Source organism: Passer montanus, unplaced genomic scaffold (genome assembly GCF_014805655.1).
Source record: "Passer montanus isolate IOZ18808 unplaced genomic scaffold, ASM1480565v1 scaffold13, whole genome shotgun sequence".
Taxonomy (NCBI): domain Eukaryota; kingdom Metazoa; phylum Chordata; class Aves; order Passeriformes; family Passeridae; genus Passer; species Passer montanus.
The window spans coordinates 6,748,760-6,766,019 of NW_024359832.1; the positions used below are offsets into that span (position 1 = coordinate 6,748,760).

At 37.5% G+C, this 17,260-nt stretch overlaps 1 protein-coding gene across 10 annotated transcripts in view; it reads right to left on the reverse strand.

Moving 5' to 3' along the window:
- The window catches only part of TBC1D1 (TBC1 domain family member 1), a 102,123-nt gene that overhangs the window by 27,320 nt on the left and 57,543 nt on the right, over nt 1-17,260 (reverse strand). For 7 of the 10 annotated variants that reach the window (XM_039698809.1, XM_039698818.1, XM_039698813.1 and 4 more), the window contains 6 exons: nt 15,078-15,206; nt 12,957-13,043; nt 11,603-11,895; nt 10,460-10,588; nt 7,955-8,074; nt 6,680-6,819 (listed from right to left, as the gene is read on the reverse strand). In XM_039698809.1, coding sequence (XP_039554743.1) covers nt 6,680-6,819; nt 7,955-8,074; nt 10,460-10,588; nt 11,603-11,895; nt 12,957-13,043; nt 15,078-15,206 — 898 coding nt within the window. The remainder of the gene's footprint in view (nt 1-6,679; nt 6,820-7,954; nt 8,075-10,459; nt 10,589-11,602; nt 11,896-12,956; nt 13,044-15,077; nt 15,207-17,260) is intronic. The other 3 variants (XM_039698815.1, XM_039698816.1, XM_039698817.1) reach the window with 3 other exon arrangements.

Here is a 17,260-nt window from a genome sequence, read left to right on the forward strand (position 1 = left end):
CTGCTTCCCTGTTCATCTGCCAACTTAGTCAGCTTTTGTTGACTCCTATTCCACATTTGACCTGACCCTAACTCCTTTTAAATATATTGCTTCCTTTGCTTCCACATAGAATTCTACCTCCATACACGCGACTCCTACAAGCCTATAGCACTTTTGTTCTCTAAGGTTCAGGATTTGGCAAGGTGACTCAATAACTATTAGTATATTTGATCAATGGTAATTTAATGGTAATTTTCCATTTGAGGTTCATATTTGGACTACACTTCAGAACTATTCTCCTGCACAATGGAATTTTACAAGTCTGTGGGTCAAACCCAAGGATTCCCTGAGAAACTGCACTTCACTGGGAAAACCACCATCTTTCCTGGGCTTGTGAGAACTTCTTCAAGGTACTGAATTTCAGATGACACTTCTCATGAACCAGATGGAAATGCTGCTCAAATATTCTAGCACACCCATACGAACCTCAAAAGCACTCCCCTTATGCTCCACCACTTATAATACCCAACAAAGGACAAGGCCAGTAGGAACAATGGACTGAGATGGAATTTGTACAGCTCATCTATTCATTTATACTCAGCTCTTGGCTTCACATGGCAGTGCTTCAACCCTAAGGTGAAGAGTATCCCTACACTCCAAAAGGATCAACAAATGCATGACACAAAACTCTTAAATGGAAAGATGACACAAAAACAAAGTACAAAAGATTAAGAAGGAAGTATCATGGTATATTACTACCAGGGCCCATACTAAAGACCTCTTAAATGGAAAGATGACACAAAAACAAAGTAAAAGATTAAGAAGGAAGTATCCTGATATATTACTACCAGGGCCCATACTAAAGAAAGTCTGTACATGGAAAGATGGTGAATGACCTCAGTAGTAATTAAAACAGACAACATCTGATCAGAAATGATATGAACAGGGATATTTCATTTGTAAATCACTAATAAAAAATTAGCTTATCAAATCTTTTCCTAATCAATCCACCTTAGTATTAAACAAGGTTTAAGCGACAAACCAACCTAAAAGCCTAAATTTAAAAAACATTCTTTCAGAATCACTTAGTCTAACCAAGCTCAACTGTCAAAACCAAGACAACAAGATTCATCTTTGACTAGAAACTCCAACACTTCAAGTAGAAAGGAAGGGCTGATAGGGAGGAGGCTCAAGAATAATGCATTACCACCAACCTCACTACCTAATTGTTTACACATGGCTTTCTACATGCAGTGTTTACCAGTCACATCCACTCTCCGGGGTTAAAAAGTCAGACAAAATATGGTGAGAATCTGGACAGAAGAATCCATTAAGCCTTTTATTTACTACATTATGTTCTTTTTCTTTGTTGTATTTTAAACTTTACAAAATTCAGCTTGGCAAACAAATGAGAATTTTGAAGTGATTTTAACTTCAATTGCCAAAAGATACAGAAATAAAGAGAATTGCAAGCTTCTATAACAGAAGATATAATAGTTCTATTATTTTACACAGCTGCCAGGAATATTTAACTTCATAACCAGATGTGGTAAAATGACCAGGAGCCTTCTGTAATCAGAAAGCTTCAGATACAGAATTACAAGAAGCAACAAGTTCTTCTAATCTGACATACAACTTAAAGCAATGGCTGAATGAGGAATTCTTGAAAAACTGTGTATTTCAACACTATTGATTAAAATCAGCTCTGAAGGCTGCTTTGGACTTTGCTTTTCTTTTAAAGCCACGACTTTTTTAAAAAGTACTCACTAGCTCCAAATTAATCCCATTTGTTAATATTATCAATCCCTGAGAAAGGAATGCCCTGTTATTTCAGTGGGCACAGAAGACATCAAACGTTAATCATGCACTTACTGGCCGTAGCCAAACTTCTATGCTGCAAATCAAGATTGAGCACATATTTGCTCTGAAAGGAGCAGAACTGAGTAATCAGTTATGACCAACTGCTTTTAATTAATAATAACTGTGCTGCTAAAACAGTATTGGCAAGCACATTACAAATAGTTTACACCCCATAAACACTCTTAAGCACAGAATGCTAAAGCAACAGCTTATAGTATTTGCAATGCTACTACAAAATTATTTTAAAAATTTTTGCTGAAATAATGAAGAGATATAGCCCACACCACAAAGCACATAAACAGACAGGTAGGTGTTAACTACAGCTGGCTTAAAGAATAACAGTTCTTTAAATTCAAACTTTTCTTCAGCACATAGGATTTAACAGTTTGACACCTCTATCTGACAGAGGCTGAAACCAAATTAATTTTAATTAATGAGGTCTAAAATAGAATGTAGTTGATTTTTTATCTGAATTTATTTGCTGAATACTGCTAAGTGGTACAATCATCTCATTGCTCTGGATTTCAACTTCTTTCACTATTCAAAGTAACTTCATTACATATTGCCCACATTAAAACAAATCACCCATTCTCCAACCTAAAACTGACATAACTGTTACAAAAATCTTGTTGTCTACTTCCAACACACCTCCCTCACTAAGAAAGCTTCAACAAGCACAACTACTTTCCCACCATTTCCTTCAAAAACTACTCATATCCCCCTTAAGTCTAGCAATTGACTTGACTGCGCTGGGAGTTTGACAATCTGAAAAACAGTTCTCCTACCATGACCAATTCTGAACAGTCAGTATGTGAGAAGTGTAGTTAAAACTGTCCACTGTACAGAGATTTGTAGATGCTGAATACATGTAAGTGAATACCTTGCTGCACTGCAGTGCAAGGTGAAGTTTCATTATCAGTCTACACAGATTTAAGGATGTCCTGCTCCTGAGAAGAGTAAGGGCATCCACCCTCACCTTCCAGACCCCTGTCCCTGCCTGGTCTATTTCTTGTGTAATACTGTGAGTGGGACCAGAAAACTGACCCAAATGAAAATGAGGGCCTTTGAGTGTGTCCATACTTCATTTGGTTTAAAATGATCACTGAGATGTTGTTCTCTTCACCTTTTTACCAGTGAACTAAAGAGTCCTAGGCAACTTCCATAACCAAAAAATGTGGCCCTTGAGTGATGCTATAGAAGCAGGAACACCTGCCTGCAAGTAGTGTGAGGAGACATAAAGGTAAAAATCAAATAATTGAGGAAACACATTTATTACTTAGAATGTTTAAGACAGAGAGTAGATGAGACAAAGCTTCAGAAAAAGAATAATAAAAACCTTCTTTCAAAATAAATGTAGTACTGAAACAGATCAAAGCGTGATCTGTTTTGTAAGAAGACTTTGCTTCCCTTTTTCCATCTCTCGACTTTGCAGGATTCAATACTCACTGCACTCCCACAAATAAACAACAAAAACAGAATTCCAAGGATGAGACACGGTGTCTGAAGGTGCCACTGAGAGGAACGCTGCCCCCTGGTGCTCCACACCACTCGCAGAATCACAGCGGCTCAGGGGAAGCCACTAACAGCAGGAGTTGAGGCTGGAGAATTTGAACTGCAGCTTGCTACAGGGGAACTACCATCACTCAGCACTCCATCCTCCAGCTACTAGCTGTAAAGTGTTAGAAGTCCTACAGATCATTTCACCCATGTAGAAAATCCTTTCTAGGTCTTTAAATTGCACATCAGCTTCATCTTCAGGCTCACCAGGGATCACCCGGCTCTCTTGTCAAGCAGCAAATTGTATAACAGTTCTCTGATGTGCTTAATTGTAAAGTTATGTACAGAAGCAGGGAAAAATACTAGGGGAAGGGGAAAGTGGCAGCACCAACAAGCACGAAGTGGCTGGAAAAGGGTGTGTACTTGGGGCTTTGCTCCCACAACAACCAAAAGTAATGGTTTCTCTACAATGCTTTGTGTTATCTCACAGTGCTTGCCTTGCTGAGCATGGCTACTTTAGTCCAATCATCAGGCAAGGCAGGAATCTCAAATGGCAAGAAAAAAAGGCTTTCTAACATATCTGTCTGCAGTATTTTTCTTCTACTGCTTTAGGACAGAATACTGTCCTTCATGTATAGTAAATACTTCCTTTTAAATAATGGTGTCTGCAAAATAAACTGTACTCCCTGCCTGGTAATTCATGATGCAACCCCCAAAGCACAGCCAGCAACCATTTTGTCCCACCTGAGCTATAGAAAATGAAGTTTTAGCTCAAACTATTTATGAGCTTTTCCTAAAGAATTAAATGAATCAGAAGTGCAAGACAGTGGGACTAAGTGCTGTTTAAGCTGTTCAAGCTTCAAGTGGAAATTCAGATATCAGACTTTTATCAAGTTCAGTACCTCGAAAGATCAAAATTTCAGTAAAAGCTATGTACTAGTTGTCTGGGATTTCTTTTTTTTTTTTTTTAACTTTTAGTAAATACACCTTCATATCCTGCTGTGTTAACCACACAGAGAGCAGCAATGAACATGATGCACTTTGAGACTCAGCTCACCACTTGCCTGTACAAACAAAACCACAAGTGTCAGAGCCTAGGTTTTTCTGTGAATATAAAGCTTCAAGCTGTCTCTAGTTCTTGTGACAACTTACACGTTCTTATGTGCAATTTACTCATTACAACCCAGAGAAATTACAGCCACCGAGCAGTTTCATTTTGTTGACAATGCCTGCCCACATGTGGTCAAAGCAATGCACAGTTCAGGCACCCTGGTGGATTTTACCTTTAACACAAAGTTTAGTAAAGCAGCCTAGGTTAAGCTTGAAAAACTGTATCATCTCTGAGTCACAGAGGTCTGGGTCTCTTGGCTGAGAGACTTACTAGCTTTTAAACACACCCCTTTCCCAGCTTCTTTCCTTACTCCCCTCCTGCAGATTACTCTGTAGCAGGGTGTTGACCACGGCACCTGAAGGGAGAAACTGGTCAGTGGAGTCTGCGTCTATGAAGGGGAAATCATAAATCACAGATGTTCCCTTATTCCCCTCCCTTCATGCTTACTTTTGCAGAACACGACAAAGCATGTTATCTTTAAAACCTTCTTTGCCCTCTGTCCAATTTGGCTGAAATTGATCTTTTGGTGATACATCAGCTGTTTGTACAAATTAAAGGAAAATTGATCTAAAAAGAGTGAGAAAGACTTAAAAAAAGACACAATATGAAAGAAAAACAAGATGATGAATGACAGGTAGTTACATTTATTTTGGAACTAGAGGGGTTTCTTAGTTAACTATGGTGGTGAGTCCAGTGTAGGACCAGCTGTACAGCAGCTCTCTTTAAGGCTACTGAAACTGGATAACAAGTGAGCATCCTTCACTACCAGAAATGTTCCAGGAGATACACAGAAGTCCAAATAGAAAAACCCAGTATTTCCTTTAAATAATTTAAAAAAACCCCTGACTCTGAGTTTTCTTCTGTTCATAAACTATGTACAGTGAAAGAAAAAAGAAAATTAATGAAGAAAAAAAGCCAAATATTTAAAATTTCTGGTCCTATTAATAACACATCCTGTTTTCCATCTTGGCCGCACTTGTTTCCCAAACTATTCTGCCTACCCAGCTGTAGGTTGTTAAGATTGTATCTTGCAGCTATTATGTCTCAGAGGAAATGCTTGGGTAGGCAATTTGTGTGGATTTTGTTTTCCTATTTAATATGGGAAGGTTATGTGGCTTTCGAAAACAAGTCAGACTATTTCCAGTCACAAAGAGAGACATCACACTTGTAAAAATAGAAATTTCATATAACAGTCCTTCATATAACATGCCTTTAAGTACAACAGAGCATTCCACATCTGTGTTCACACAACATGCTCCTGAGATCACTTCACATTGAAGTACACTAAATTTGAGAGGCATCTGTGCCCACATATGCAGCTTACCTGACTGTCACTCAAACTATGTTGCAAGCAGTGCAATTATGATAGAAACACTTCTGTTACGTGCCTACTCCAGTTAATTGAGATCTCACTTTAAGATGCAAGAAAAACATCTGAGTGACACTAACATGGTTACTTTTTATTACATTTACTATAAGATACTGCTCCTTTCTGTTTCCTTACACTTTTTCTTATTTTTCATACAATGGCCTTAGAGGTAAGTCAGAAGTTATAGCTTACAAAGCTCATGCTGCGAAATTCAAGCTTTAGTGAGCCAGAGGATTTTCTCAGGGATTCTTGGCCCCAGCATGTCCTGTACTATCTGGCTTACATAAAGTGAATGCACAAAATGATGCACATGCATGGTTATGTGAAGTGGTTTTCTTCTAGTCTGTGGTTCTTCAGCTCTACAAAATTTCACAAAATAATTATGGGAACAGTGGAGAATTATGACTCAAGTGGCAAATGTCACAGACTAGAGCAGCATACATGAGGACAAAGCATGCACTACAAAACTCAAATGAGATCATAAAATAAATGTAATTCCTGCTGGTACACCTGGATTTTTCTAGTCAGTAGTTCTATACTCCAACACAGAAAGACGAAATAGAAGCATCCTCTTTTCTTCAGCACAATATTGGTGATGCATTTTTTCCCAGAACTCATTAAAATAGTACACATAAAAATAATTTCTTCTGTGGCTAGTTAACATGAGACAATTTACATATGAAGCTGAAATTTAAAAACTCAACAGCTAACAGCTGAGTATTACCAAAAAGCAGGTGGCAAACTGCAATGACAGTATAATCAGAACACCAGGCAAACAGATCCCCTTGGTGGACACAATGATTCACACCTCACACACTACATACACAAATCAGCTCACAGAAGCAAACAAACCCAGGCTTTACCATCGTATCTGCTGGGAGAATCACAGGCTTTCTGAGGGGTGGCCACTCGCAGGAATATCTGCTGCCTCCACGAATGCCTTCGGGTCCTGACGGGGCTGTCGGCATCCAGGGCCGGCTGGCCGTGCTTGGACTCGTAGTCGCTGAAAGGGCAGAACACAGGACAGTTTGTGGGGAGGTCACCTGGGCTGCCAGGAACAGCCACACAGCCCTTGGGAACACGTGGGCACTGCCTTGGGAGTGCAGTGTGCTGTGCACATGCCAGGCCAAGCTCGCAGTGCTCGGAAGGTGAAACTTGCTTTGTGGTAGAGGCTTACACATGGCTGCAAACAGCACTGAGGCTCTGTACAGTCTACTCTTTCCAGTTCTAATTAATTTTCAGTTTTCTTTGCAGCAGTATATTAATAAGAGCATATAAAGATACATACACAATAATGTAGCTTTATCATCACACTATTTACATGCCATCCACAAAACTTAGCAATTATTCACAGGAGACACAAAGACTTGCTGATGCCTTTTATCAGTACTCATCAAGGAGCTTTATAAACACCAACTGAACTTCCAACCTTCTGTGCAGTGGGTATGCAATATATCCCGTCCCAACACGGACTGGGAGAAAAACTTTAAATCTTTCTGTTAGCAAGTCCACCTTTGAAAAATGCAACAAACTCGGGAACAAAATCCAAGAACCTTGGATAGTACTCCTTTGATGTCATCCACGCATGCCAAACAGAGGTTTTTATTCAGAATACAAAACAAAATAGCAAGGAACAATGCTGTTTTTCTATTAAAATTCCCACTAATAACTTTTATCTGTTAGAACTCTAAACTATTCATTGCTTTATCCCAGCTATTAGCTAAATTGTTACATGAGTCTTTGTAGAAGCTGAAAGGGATAAATGAAATCCAGATAGCATCTAGGGAGGAGCATTTTACAGATCATCCTCTCCTTCCAACTTGAGGACACTGACATTGCTTAGGATGAATCATATATTCTCTTAAGTGAAAACTCTTCTATGTCAGGAATAATCAAAGAAATACAAAGATGTAAGTTGCATGACCATTGCAACATCAAAAATTACTAAAATCTGTAATCCTAATGGCAGAGTAGTCTGGGATAGCTTATTTCTTTTGACAGCAGTTACATGCAGAATACATGCAGGTGAACATTTGCACAAATCAGGTTTTGCAAGTGCAAGAAGCATTTGAAATATTTCAGACAAAGAAGTCTTTGAAAATACAGTTTTACCTCCAGGCTTTAAGAGAGAACCCTACCTTGTTGTGCTCCTAAAGTCAGAGGTGTTATTTTCATCTACAGGAGCCAGAAATTTTAAGAAATTTGGCACAGAAGAGGAAGAATGAAGCTTTTTCCTTAAGGCAGTACGGTAGGAGATGCTGAGAGTGCAGTTGGGAAAAGTATAGTTTAGAACCAAGAAGTATAAATCCACAGAATAAAAATAATACACATTCCTAAGTTTCAAACAAAAGGCAGCTAAATCCTGAAGATCTCAATATCAAGATCTTCTTCTATCAATATCAAAGTCAAAACTAAAACTGTTAACAAAGCCCTACTTTGAGATATATATTTGTTTGGGCAAACTAAAATGTTCCAATGTATATAAATGTACTTCCAGTGAAGTTATTATTCTTTGCTATATTACAAGATTTTTAGTGCATGTTTCAAATAAATTCCTTTAATCTAATAAGAACCAATGCAAACTTTATGACATTTTCTTACATATGAGTTTCAATGACTGACTAAGTTTGGGGGAAAAGGTTAGGAAAAGCTGACACTGATAATCTCTGTGCTAGCAAATTAAAAATAAGACTTTGGTAAAAATTATTTTGTAAAGCATTAACAGGGTTTTATTCAGACAAACTGTGAACTTTAAAGTTAAAAGCTAAGCCTTCTGACTTGTCATTCAGGATTGTGGCTCTATTTATGCAACAGACAGGAGCACTAATCAAATTTCATCAACAGACTTCTGGCCAACATAATTGTTTTAACATAAATTAATTTAATTTAAAATAATTATTTGTCTTTTAAAATAATAAGTCTGAAACATACTCAGAAGAAGGTCAATAAAATGAAGTAAGACCAACTCAGATAATGAGAAGTTTTTGCATGGAGTGAAATTACAGAAAATTACTTGGCTGACAATACTAGAAAACCTTTTACGAGACAAGTACACAAAATCACATGAGTAGGAGAATTTACTCCTGCAAAAGTAAGTTTAAGAAAGAATTGTTTCTGATAAACCATAATGTTCTATCTGGCTGGCATTTAGCACTGTTTCCTGAAGATGTGAATGGAAGAGAGTGGGGCAGGGCAGAATACTCTGGATGATCATTAGCATGAAGTGAAGCAGGTTCTTTAGTAGCTGGTATTGAGATAAAGAAGATAAGGCTGTGGCATGGTGTGCCCTGCAAACAGGGCTCATTTACAATTACAGTGTAAATCCATTACAATTACATGGTAATTTCACTTACAGAATTGGGAAGCTTGACTGTATTGATTTAAACTCATTAACCCATTTGACACCCCTATCAATTTCCATTTTCAGTGTTGCTGCTTGGATGCTCAATAGGCATACCCTTAGAGACATGGAAAGGAAAGGAGAAGTTGCAACTGTGTGTACAGAATCATTACCAAATCACTTGGAAAAAATTGCTTTGAGAATTTAACTTTCAGGATTCAAGTAAGTCTTACTAAATTGAAGAATGATACTGCAGACTTGCATTTCCTGCCTTGAGCTGTGTCATACATCTGAGATAAAGCTGAATTAAGAGATTCTAGTTAGTACTCAGCAAGTACAACTGAAGAAAGTGGTGAAGCAGCATTCTCAGTTGAGTATTTTCTTCGGTTTATAAAATCAGCACCTTGAGGAAACAGGAAACTTTCACACATGAGAACAAAACCAAAAAATAAACAGCAATAGCAATAAAAATTGCTTGCCAATGGCCAGTGACTGTTGACAGCGCTTCTGAGGACATTTGGTCTCATTAGCCTTTTGAGATGAAATCAGCAGTTTTAGCTCAAAGGGTTAAGAAAGAGTTTCACACCTTATGATTTTTAGGGAGCCACTCAGTTTCAGGTTCTCAGGGAAACAAATGTTAATGAACTTTTCTTCAATGCGCTCTCTCTATATTTTAATTCTAAGAAAGAAGGCATGAAAAAGTATAATTTGATACTGCTGCAAGTAACCAAGACAAATGATGGGTTAATGGGTTGGGGTTTTTGTTTGTTCTTGGGGTTTTGTTTTGTGAGGAGTGGGGATGGTGGTGGGGTTGTATGTGGAGAGTTTTTTTCCTACCAGCTCTCCATATTCCTGCTGCTTCTTGTCCCATGTAACTACTTAGTCAACTTGTCTTTAGTATCAGGCACAAAAGAAAAGTAGTATGTTTTTGTGTTGCCATTAACAAAGGACAGAACCAAATGCTTCAGGAAGGACAAACAGAGTGAGCTCTCAGGTTCTTGGCAACTTATCCCTCACACAATTTAAGGAGTGCTGCTGTCTGCTGCATAACAACAAACTGGTTTGGAACAACTGGCTCTAAAGAAAGAGCCAGTGTCTGAAAGAATTTGATTGATTAAAACAGTAAATTATGTAAGTACCAGCTCTACATTAATGGTGGAGCAGTTAAAGAGCTTCCTCTCCCATAAAAATCTACCACCTTTGGTCTATACTAAATTGGTTTAATTATTTGTGCTATAGAGTTTCATATTTACGACACAGGAAAACAAACACCAGCCCAAACTATTTGCAGCTACTAGCTCACCTTTTTTGTGCAAAATGCCCACTTGGTTCTCCACTGGAATTATGCCTTAGATATTTTAGAAAGTTGGGTGAAGAGGCCGAGGGATTAAGACGAGCTAGAGTAGGAGAACGTGCAAGTTGACCAGAAGAACTTTTAGAGTTGCCGACAGATTCGTTCACACCATATAGTGCGGATTCCAACCAGAGCGATGGAGTTGAGGTAGCACAGAGAACATACAGAAAGAAAGGAAAGGAGGGGGAAAAAAAATGAAATCCCTTCTCTAATCTTTGAAAGGGAGCTGGCATATGTAAATGAGACATTTCCTATGCTTTTCACAGTTAATGCAGTAAATGTAAGAACACTAACTTTTTTTTAACCCAATCAGCAAAGTTCCAAATTCATGTTTACAGGCTTCAGTAAGGCATTTTAGAATATGACCAATTATAACTCACCAAAAATGGCACTAACACCCCCATTTCTTTTTCCTTATACGTGCTTCCCCTTGATTTCTATGAGAAAGTCAGGCATATGATTAAGAGTTCCAATAATGAAAAGTGAAATACAGAAGTATTTCAACAGTAATTGGAAAAAGCCAGATAGAAAGGAGGGAGGGGACTAGAGATGCAGAGGTAGACCTTTGAAGGAGGACAGCTTGAAGAGTATTCATATTAAAGCAAGTAGTGGTTTGTTTTTGTGAGTAAAATCTAGATAGGCTCATTGAAAAGCTAGACAGGAGCCCCACCTCTACCAATAACTAGGCACTTTAAGTCACTTTTGTGTCCTATTTCAAAGCTACAAATTAAATCACCAACTAGTACGGTTTTCAGGATCACAGAGGCTACTGGATTTTTCTCTGCAAATAGAAAACAAGAAGTAGCATTTATTTATACTGCTCACATATCAAAACAACAAAAATGATTGTTTGGACAAATATAACTGAATCAAGTAGTTTGTGACATATACTGTGGAACTATACATCTCATGTCTTCTTTCTCCTGGGAAGCACCCAGGGCTAAAGGTGCTTTTAAAAAGAATACCTACAAACCTCCAAGGAGTGACACACTGCATCTCTTATCCATTAAGAGGACATACCTGGTATGCAATTATCATTCCCAAATATGCCCTTAACAAACAAAATCATAGCCTGCTTTTAATAAGGCTTACTTTCTTTCGTGAGGAGTCTCTGTGCTCACTGAGTGATACCTCATAAGTTTCCTCTGAGGAACAGATGGCGATGTTTCGGCAGGCCCCAGAGATTCCCGGCTCTCACTTGGTAAATGGCTCAGTGTGTTTGCTCGCCTCCGAAAGCTCTGCTGGGGCAACGTAACAGCCTGCTCCAGAGAGAAATCCTCAGTGTCGCTGCAGAGATCATCCAGCGATCCACTGGTCTTGACAGCATTTTCTGCAGGAAGCGCAGGAAGTCTGTCGTCTTTCTCCTTTTCACACAATGGTGGCTCCTAGCAGTGCAAGAAATAAGGTTATCAATATGTGGGCTTAGAATCCATCTTTGAGATTGCAGTACCATGTCATTATTCACATCCCACAGATATCTTTTTATCAAGCTAGGTCAAAGAAAGATGTTTGATGTTTTATGTCCTTGTTATTCATCACTTAGGCCAACAAAGCAGAGTCTTAATTTTGCAGAGAAAATTTTGAGTAATTTTGAGAGTAATTGTATTTTATAGAATGTTGAATACAACTCAAAAGAAATAGGGTCAGAACAAAATGGTGATGTTTGGCTAACAGTGAAAAGGGTGGCATTGCAGAATGATGTATCTTTAGCAACCCAATCAAACCATGTAATATTCCTCTTGTCTACCTGCAGATTCACACAAAGAACTTAAGCCTATGACTAGATGCCTGTTTCAATCCCAAGCCATGCATTTTCTTTATTCCTCACCTTGTGTGTTTCCTGCAGAATCAGCCAATCTTTCAAAAACATAAGGAGAAAGAGCAGACTCTTGTTTACATGGCGTCAGGAGTCTGCAGGTGAGCAGGCATTACAGCAGAATCAATAGCTGTATATCTAAGCCTGCAGAGTGTTATGCTGCCTCCAGGGAAGAAGACTGGCTTCTTCCATGCTGTTTATTTGTATTGTTTTATACAGACTAAAAGTTTTCTAACCACACAAACAGGGAAATTACTTCCTGCTTTAGTTTTATGTTTGTTTTAATACAGTTCTGCATTTGTGGTATGAACTTCCAGGGCTAAAACCAGTCAGATTAGGATCAGTAGCATGATCATTATAGCACTTGTTTTGCTGCACACTTTTGTAAAATTCAGATGATATTATATAATGTATTATTTCACATATTCATACAAAATATATGTTACATATAGTACAAGGCATTTCTAATTCAGTAGGACTTCTCTGGTTTATAACACAGGGAATAGAACGAAAAGCTTAAAAGTAACTTGAAACATTTCACATCTGATCATATTTCATACTTACTTAGTTGTTTCAGGGAATATTTTTTTAAGTGTCTAAATATGTACAATTATCCCAGGCTTTACTTACTTTACTTGTGCTGCTTAAGGTACTGGACATAGAGCTGTCCAAATCCACAGAACCAGACCTGTCCAGTGGACCTCTGGCTTTACTGCCCTGTAGAAATAAAGCACATTAGCAGATAAGATTGTCATTTATAGGGCACACCAAAGAGACTTGGGTAGCACCGTTGGGATCTGTAATTGTCACAGACAGTATCAAATTTAATTTCCTGAAATGCCTAAAAGTACCCTTTTCCCCTATGGGAAACAGAAGCTTCATTCAGGATAGTCTCTGTCAACTTGAAGGATCCTATAGAATTAAGGATTAAGAATTCTCATGGGCAATGATATGCTTTCCATGATATGTACATAATCACATATTTCATGTGTATTAGAACTACTGCTAAAGTACCTTCTGTATTAGATACTTACAAAGACACAGAAAAATGAAAAGGATGCCTTTTACACAGGACTAAACCCATATAAATTTAATATACAGGACAACATAATTTCTGGTATTACCATTAAGTGCCTACAAATCAGAAAGCATAAATATTTCTGTAGAATCTGTGAACAATATTTTTATATCATTTGTTTGAATAATGTTTTTGTGTAACCAAAAAAAAAATATCTGATGAATTTGGATGTGCTAACACAATTATGGAACTTGTATCTTCCTAACTTTAAATTATAAAATTTTTCAATGTTCTGAAGTTAGACCTCATCTTCTCTTTGAAGTTTTATTCCAGGTAAAATATAAAATGTTGTCATTATTCACAACAGTGACTATCTCTCTAGTCCAGCCAAAACTTCTGGTTCCAGATCTGATCAAAATCAAGAGCTTCCATCAAAACAGCAATGCCAGTGAAAATGCAACCAGTGTACAGCTATGCTTACATGAAGGCAGCTTATACCAGTCAGAACAAACAGAAAAAAATCAGAACAGTACTTCAGCTAATATAACAACACTAACATATTTCATATCCTGATCACAGCTGCAGTAGGATTTTACAGAGGTGAATTTTAGAAATGCTGACTGGGAAGTAACAAGAGGAGATACAAAACTAAAAAGCATCTCTATATGTACAATTGTAATAGGAAAACCAGGCTTTTGCTATCATTTGTCTTAAGAGAAGAGGTTAGATATGATGTCTGAAACAAGCTTTGAAAACCTAGTTTTGTCACTATGAGTTGCTGGTCTGTGAACCAATAAATTGTACTAGATATTGCTTCAATGTAACCGTCCAATTTCTGTTCCTGAATATTTGTTGTTTGGCATTCTGTCACAACTCTTTTGTTTTAAGGGAAAAGGTCTGATTTTTTAATCCTTTGTCAAGCAGAAGTCCTTCCAAGCCTCCTACTGTTTTCCTCAGACTTCTCTCATGAGGTGCAGAATGAAGGATATTTGAATGAGAAGACATTCCATAGATTTAAATCATGATTAAACTTGACATCTGATTTAATTTCAAACTGTTGCTGTTTACTTCAGTAGCTAATTTCAGTGATCTGTTCATGATAAATATTTTCACAGAATCACAGAATTAACTAAGTGGAAAGGAATCACTATCACATAGAAGCTGAAGTTTTTTCCACTAATCAGTACTCCCAGACACTGTCTACAGAGAATTTTACCAGATGTAATATTGCATAGATGCCTTCGTGTTCTTAGTGCCATTCTTTACATTCCTCACCTTTAAATAATCTACAGAATTTAAAAGTTCAGCTATCCCACTATTCATCAGTTCTGTGTCACTAACAAACACATCTCATAAGGAATGCTTAGTCAGCTCCATAGTAGTTTCCTTCCACATAAAGAGAAGCAAACAGTTAAAATTACTGGTTTAATTTTTTAAATCCAAAAGAGAAATAAACCAATTGTTTCTTTTTATAGTCCTCATATTAATCTTCATATTAATTTTTTAAAATGCCTATATACACACTTTCTCATCTTGTAATTAGTTCACTTCATCCAGGGCTTGGTATTCTCTCTTCCAAAGCCCTGCTGTTTCTGTCTTCTAAAATGTACACTCAAATATTTTTGTCACTGTGACTTTAATAACCTTCGGGCTAAGGCCTGGAATGCTAACAAATAAGACTTTTCTATCAAATAAACATTATGTTCAAAGACAATAACCATGAAGATACTTACACGTGATAAAATACTTTCAAAAGATTCTGTAAGAGACCTTTTTGCTTTGTTCTTTAACATATCTAATCTGAATCTCGAAGCACTGCTGGACACTTCATTTACAGCATTCTCAGCAGGAGGTTGTGAAGCCTGCAAGTGTTTAAAAACAGAAATGCAAAATACTTAACAGCATGGAGAAAATCTCAGTGAACTATTTGAAGACTTCTATAACCTGTACCAATAGTTTTTCCTGGTGTCCTCAGCTTGTCATGCATTTTTCGTTAGTGATACTTGTACTGAAGTTTAACAAACTATCCAAAAATAAGGACAGGAAATCTCTTAGGAAATGAGTTGAGTGAACTAACATGCTTCAGAAGAATTGCCACTTTCATACGGATTTACAGCTCTATTGATAAATTTTCATTTATGCCAATGTAGAATTGTACGAATTCTAAATGTTTAAGTGTAATAGATTAGAGATTTCTTATGGATTCCCTTTTCTTCAACGAAGAAATGAATCAAAATCTCATCATCAACAGAAACTCTCAACTTTCTCCATTATAGTAAAATGTGTCTTTCTAAGGGACAGGAAGATATGTAACAATCTATCTTCTACATATTTCACCAGTAGAAACATTTTCATCTTAAAGCTAACTGCCAGTTGAGAGTTTTGCTTCTTAAATAAATATTTCAGTCCATTTTTAGTGCTGGTGAATACTAATGTAGCAAACAAAAAACCAATACTATGATACAAATATTACCATCCAAACCCAATATCTGCAGTAGAAACCAGAGCTCAGTTTTCAAGGCTGTTTTGGGAGGTTCATCTTGAATCTGACAGGCACCACAGCCCTCTCTGCTTGTCCCTAAATTCAGAGATCTGAATGCTTGATCTGTGCAATTGCTACCGGGCAGGTGAATGATATGTTATAACCATCACCAAATTGTCCTGCCCAGATGTAATTTTAAAACATTCTCTTTCCAGTATGACAACTTTACAGGCTCCTGTATTTTCTTTTTAACTTCTGTTCTGGTTATGCCAGGCCAAGGTTAATTTTTGTAGCAGCCAGGAGCGGGCATGGCCAGGAATTGAAGGATATTTTACACCACCTGTCATTGCTGAAGGTAGGGTCTCTCTTCAGAGAGAAGGAGCTCCTTCCAGTCAAAAAAAAGTATCAGGAAGGACCATTCCAGTACTGTCTATCATTGGGGGGTGGATTCTGTGTGAATAATTTCTTTTCTTGTACACTCTTGTGACTAGTATTGCTGCTATTACAGGGTCTCTCTTCAGAGAGAAGGAGCTCCTTCCAGTCAAAAAAAAGTATCAGGAAGGACCATTCCAGTACTGTCTATCATTGGGGGGTGGATTCTGTGTGAATAATTTCTTTTCTTGTGACTAGTACTGCTGCTATTATTGCTCATTTTCTTGCCTCATTGCTGTTTCCAGTAAATTGTTCTTATCTCAGCCTATGATCTTTGCCTTTTGTGCCTCCAACTGTACTCTCCATCCCACCACTGTAGGTGCCTGGGTTGGAGAGTCTTGGTGGGGGCACTGAATGTTGAGCACCATTCCTAAACCATGTCACCTTCCCTCATTTTATTCTCCAAGGGTAAATCAGATGCTGCTTGCTATTACATTCTTATAAAAAAACACCACTTATTTTAAAGTGTTTTTGTTAAACATGATCCATGTACTAGCATCACATTTCATCTTTTTTCTCCCATGATTTAAATATATTTTTTTTAAAAGGCAATAAAAAGCATGAAAGTGAATATGCAGAGCAGAAGGGAACAGGAACATCAGGGTGTCATGGGTTAATGATTGCTGAGACAAATAACAGTATGTGTTCAAAGGTATCTGCTATTACACAGGCCTGGAGATAAATTATCAGAGTAAATATAAAATGTTATGCTGAGACAAATGATAGATTATGGGAAAGTCAGTTCCCCTCTTAGAACGCTGGCATCTTTGCAAGTGTTGTATTAACCAATTTGGTTTCAGGAACTGAGCAAAGAGATTGCAGTGGGCCTTATAATTTTTCAAATCATTGAAGACATACTTCATACCTAAAGATTTTATCTTGCTTTGTATATCCCTACTTCCAAGCTGTTTGTGACTGACCATCACCTAGCATTAAACCAAACAAAAATATTTTAGCTATGATGACAGAGGACCTCAGGCAAAGTTTCTTCCTCTTATCCCA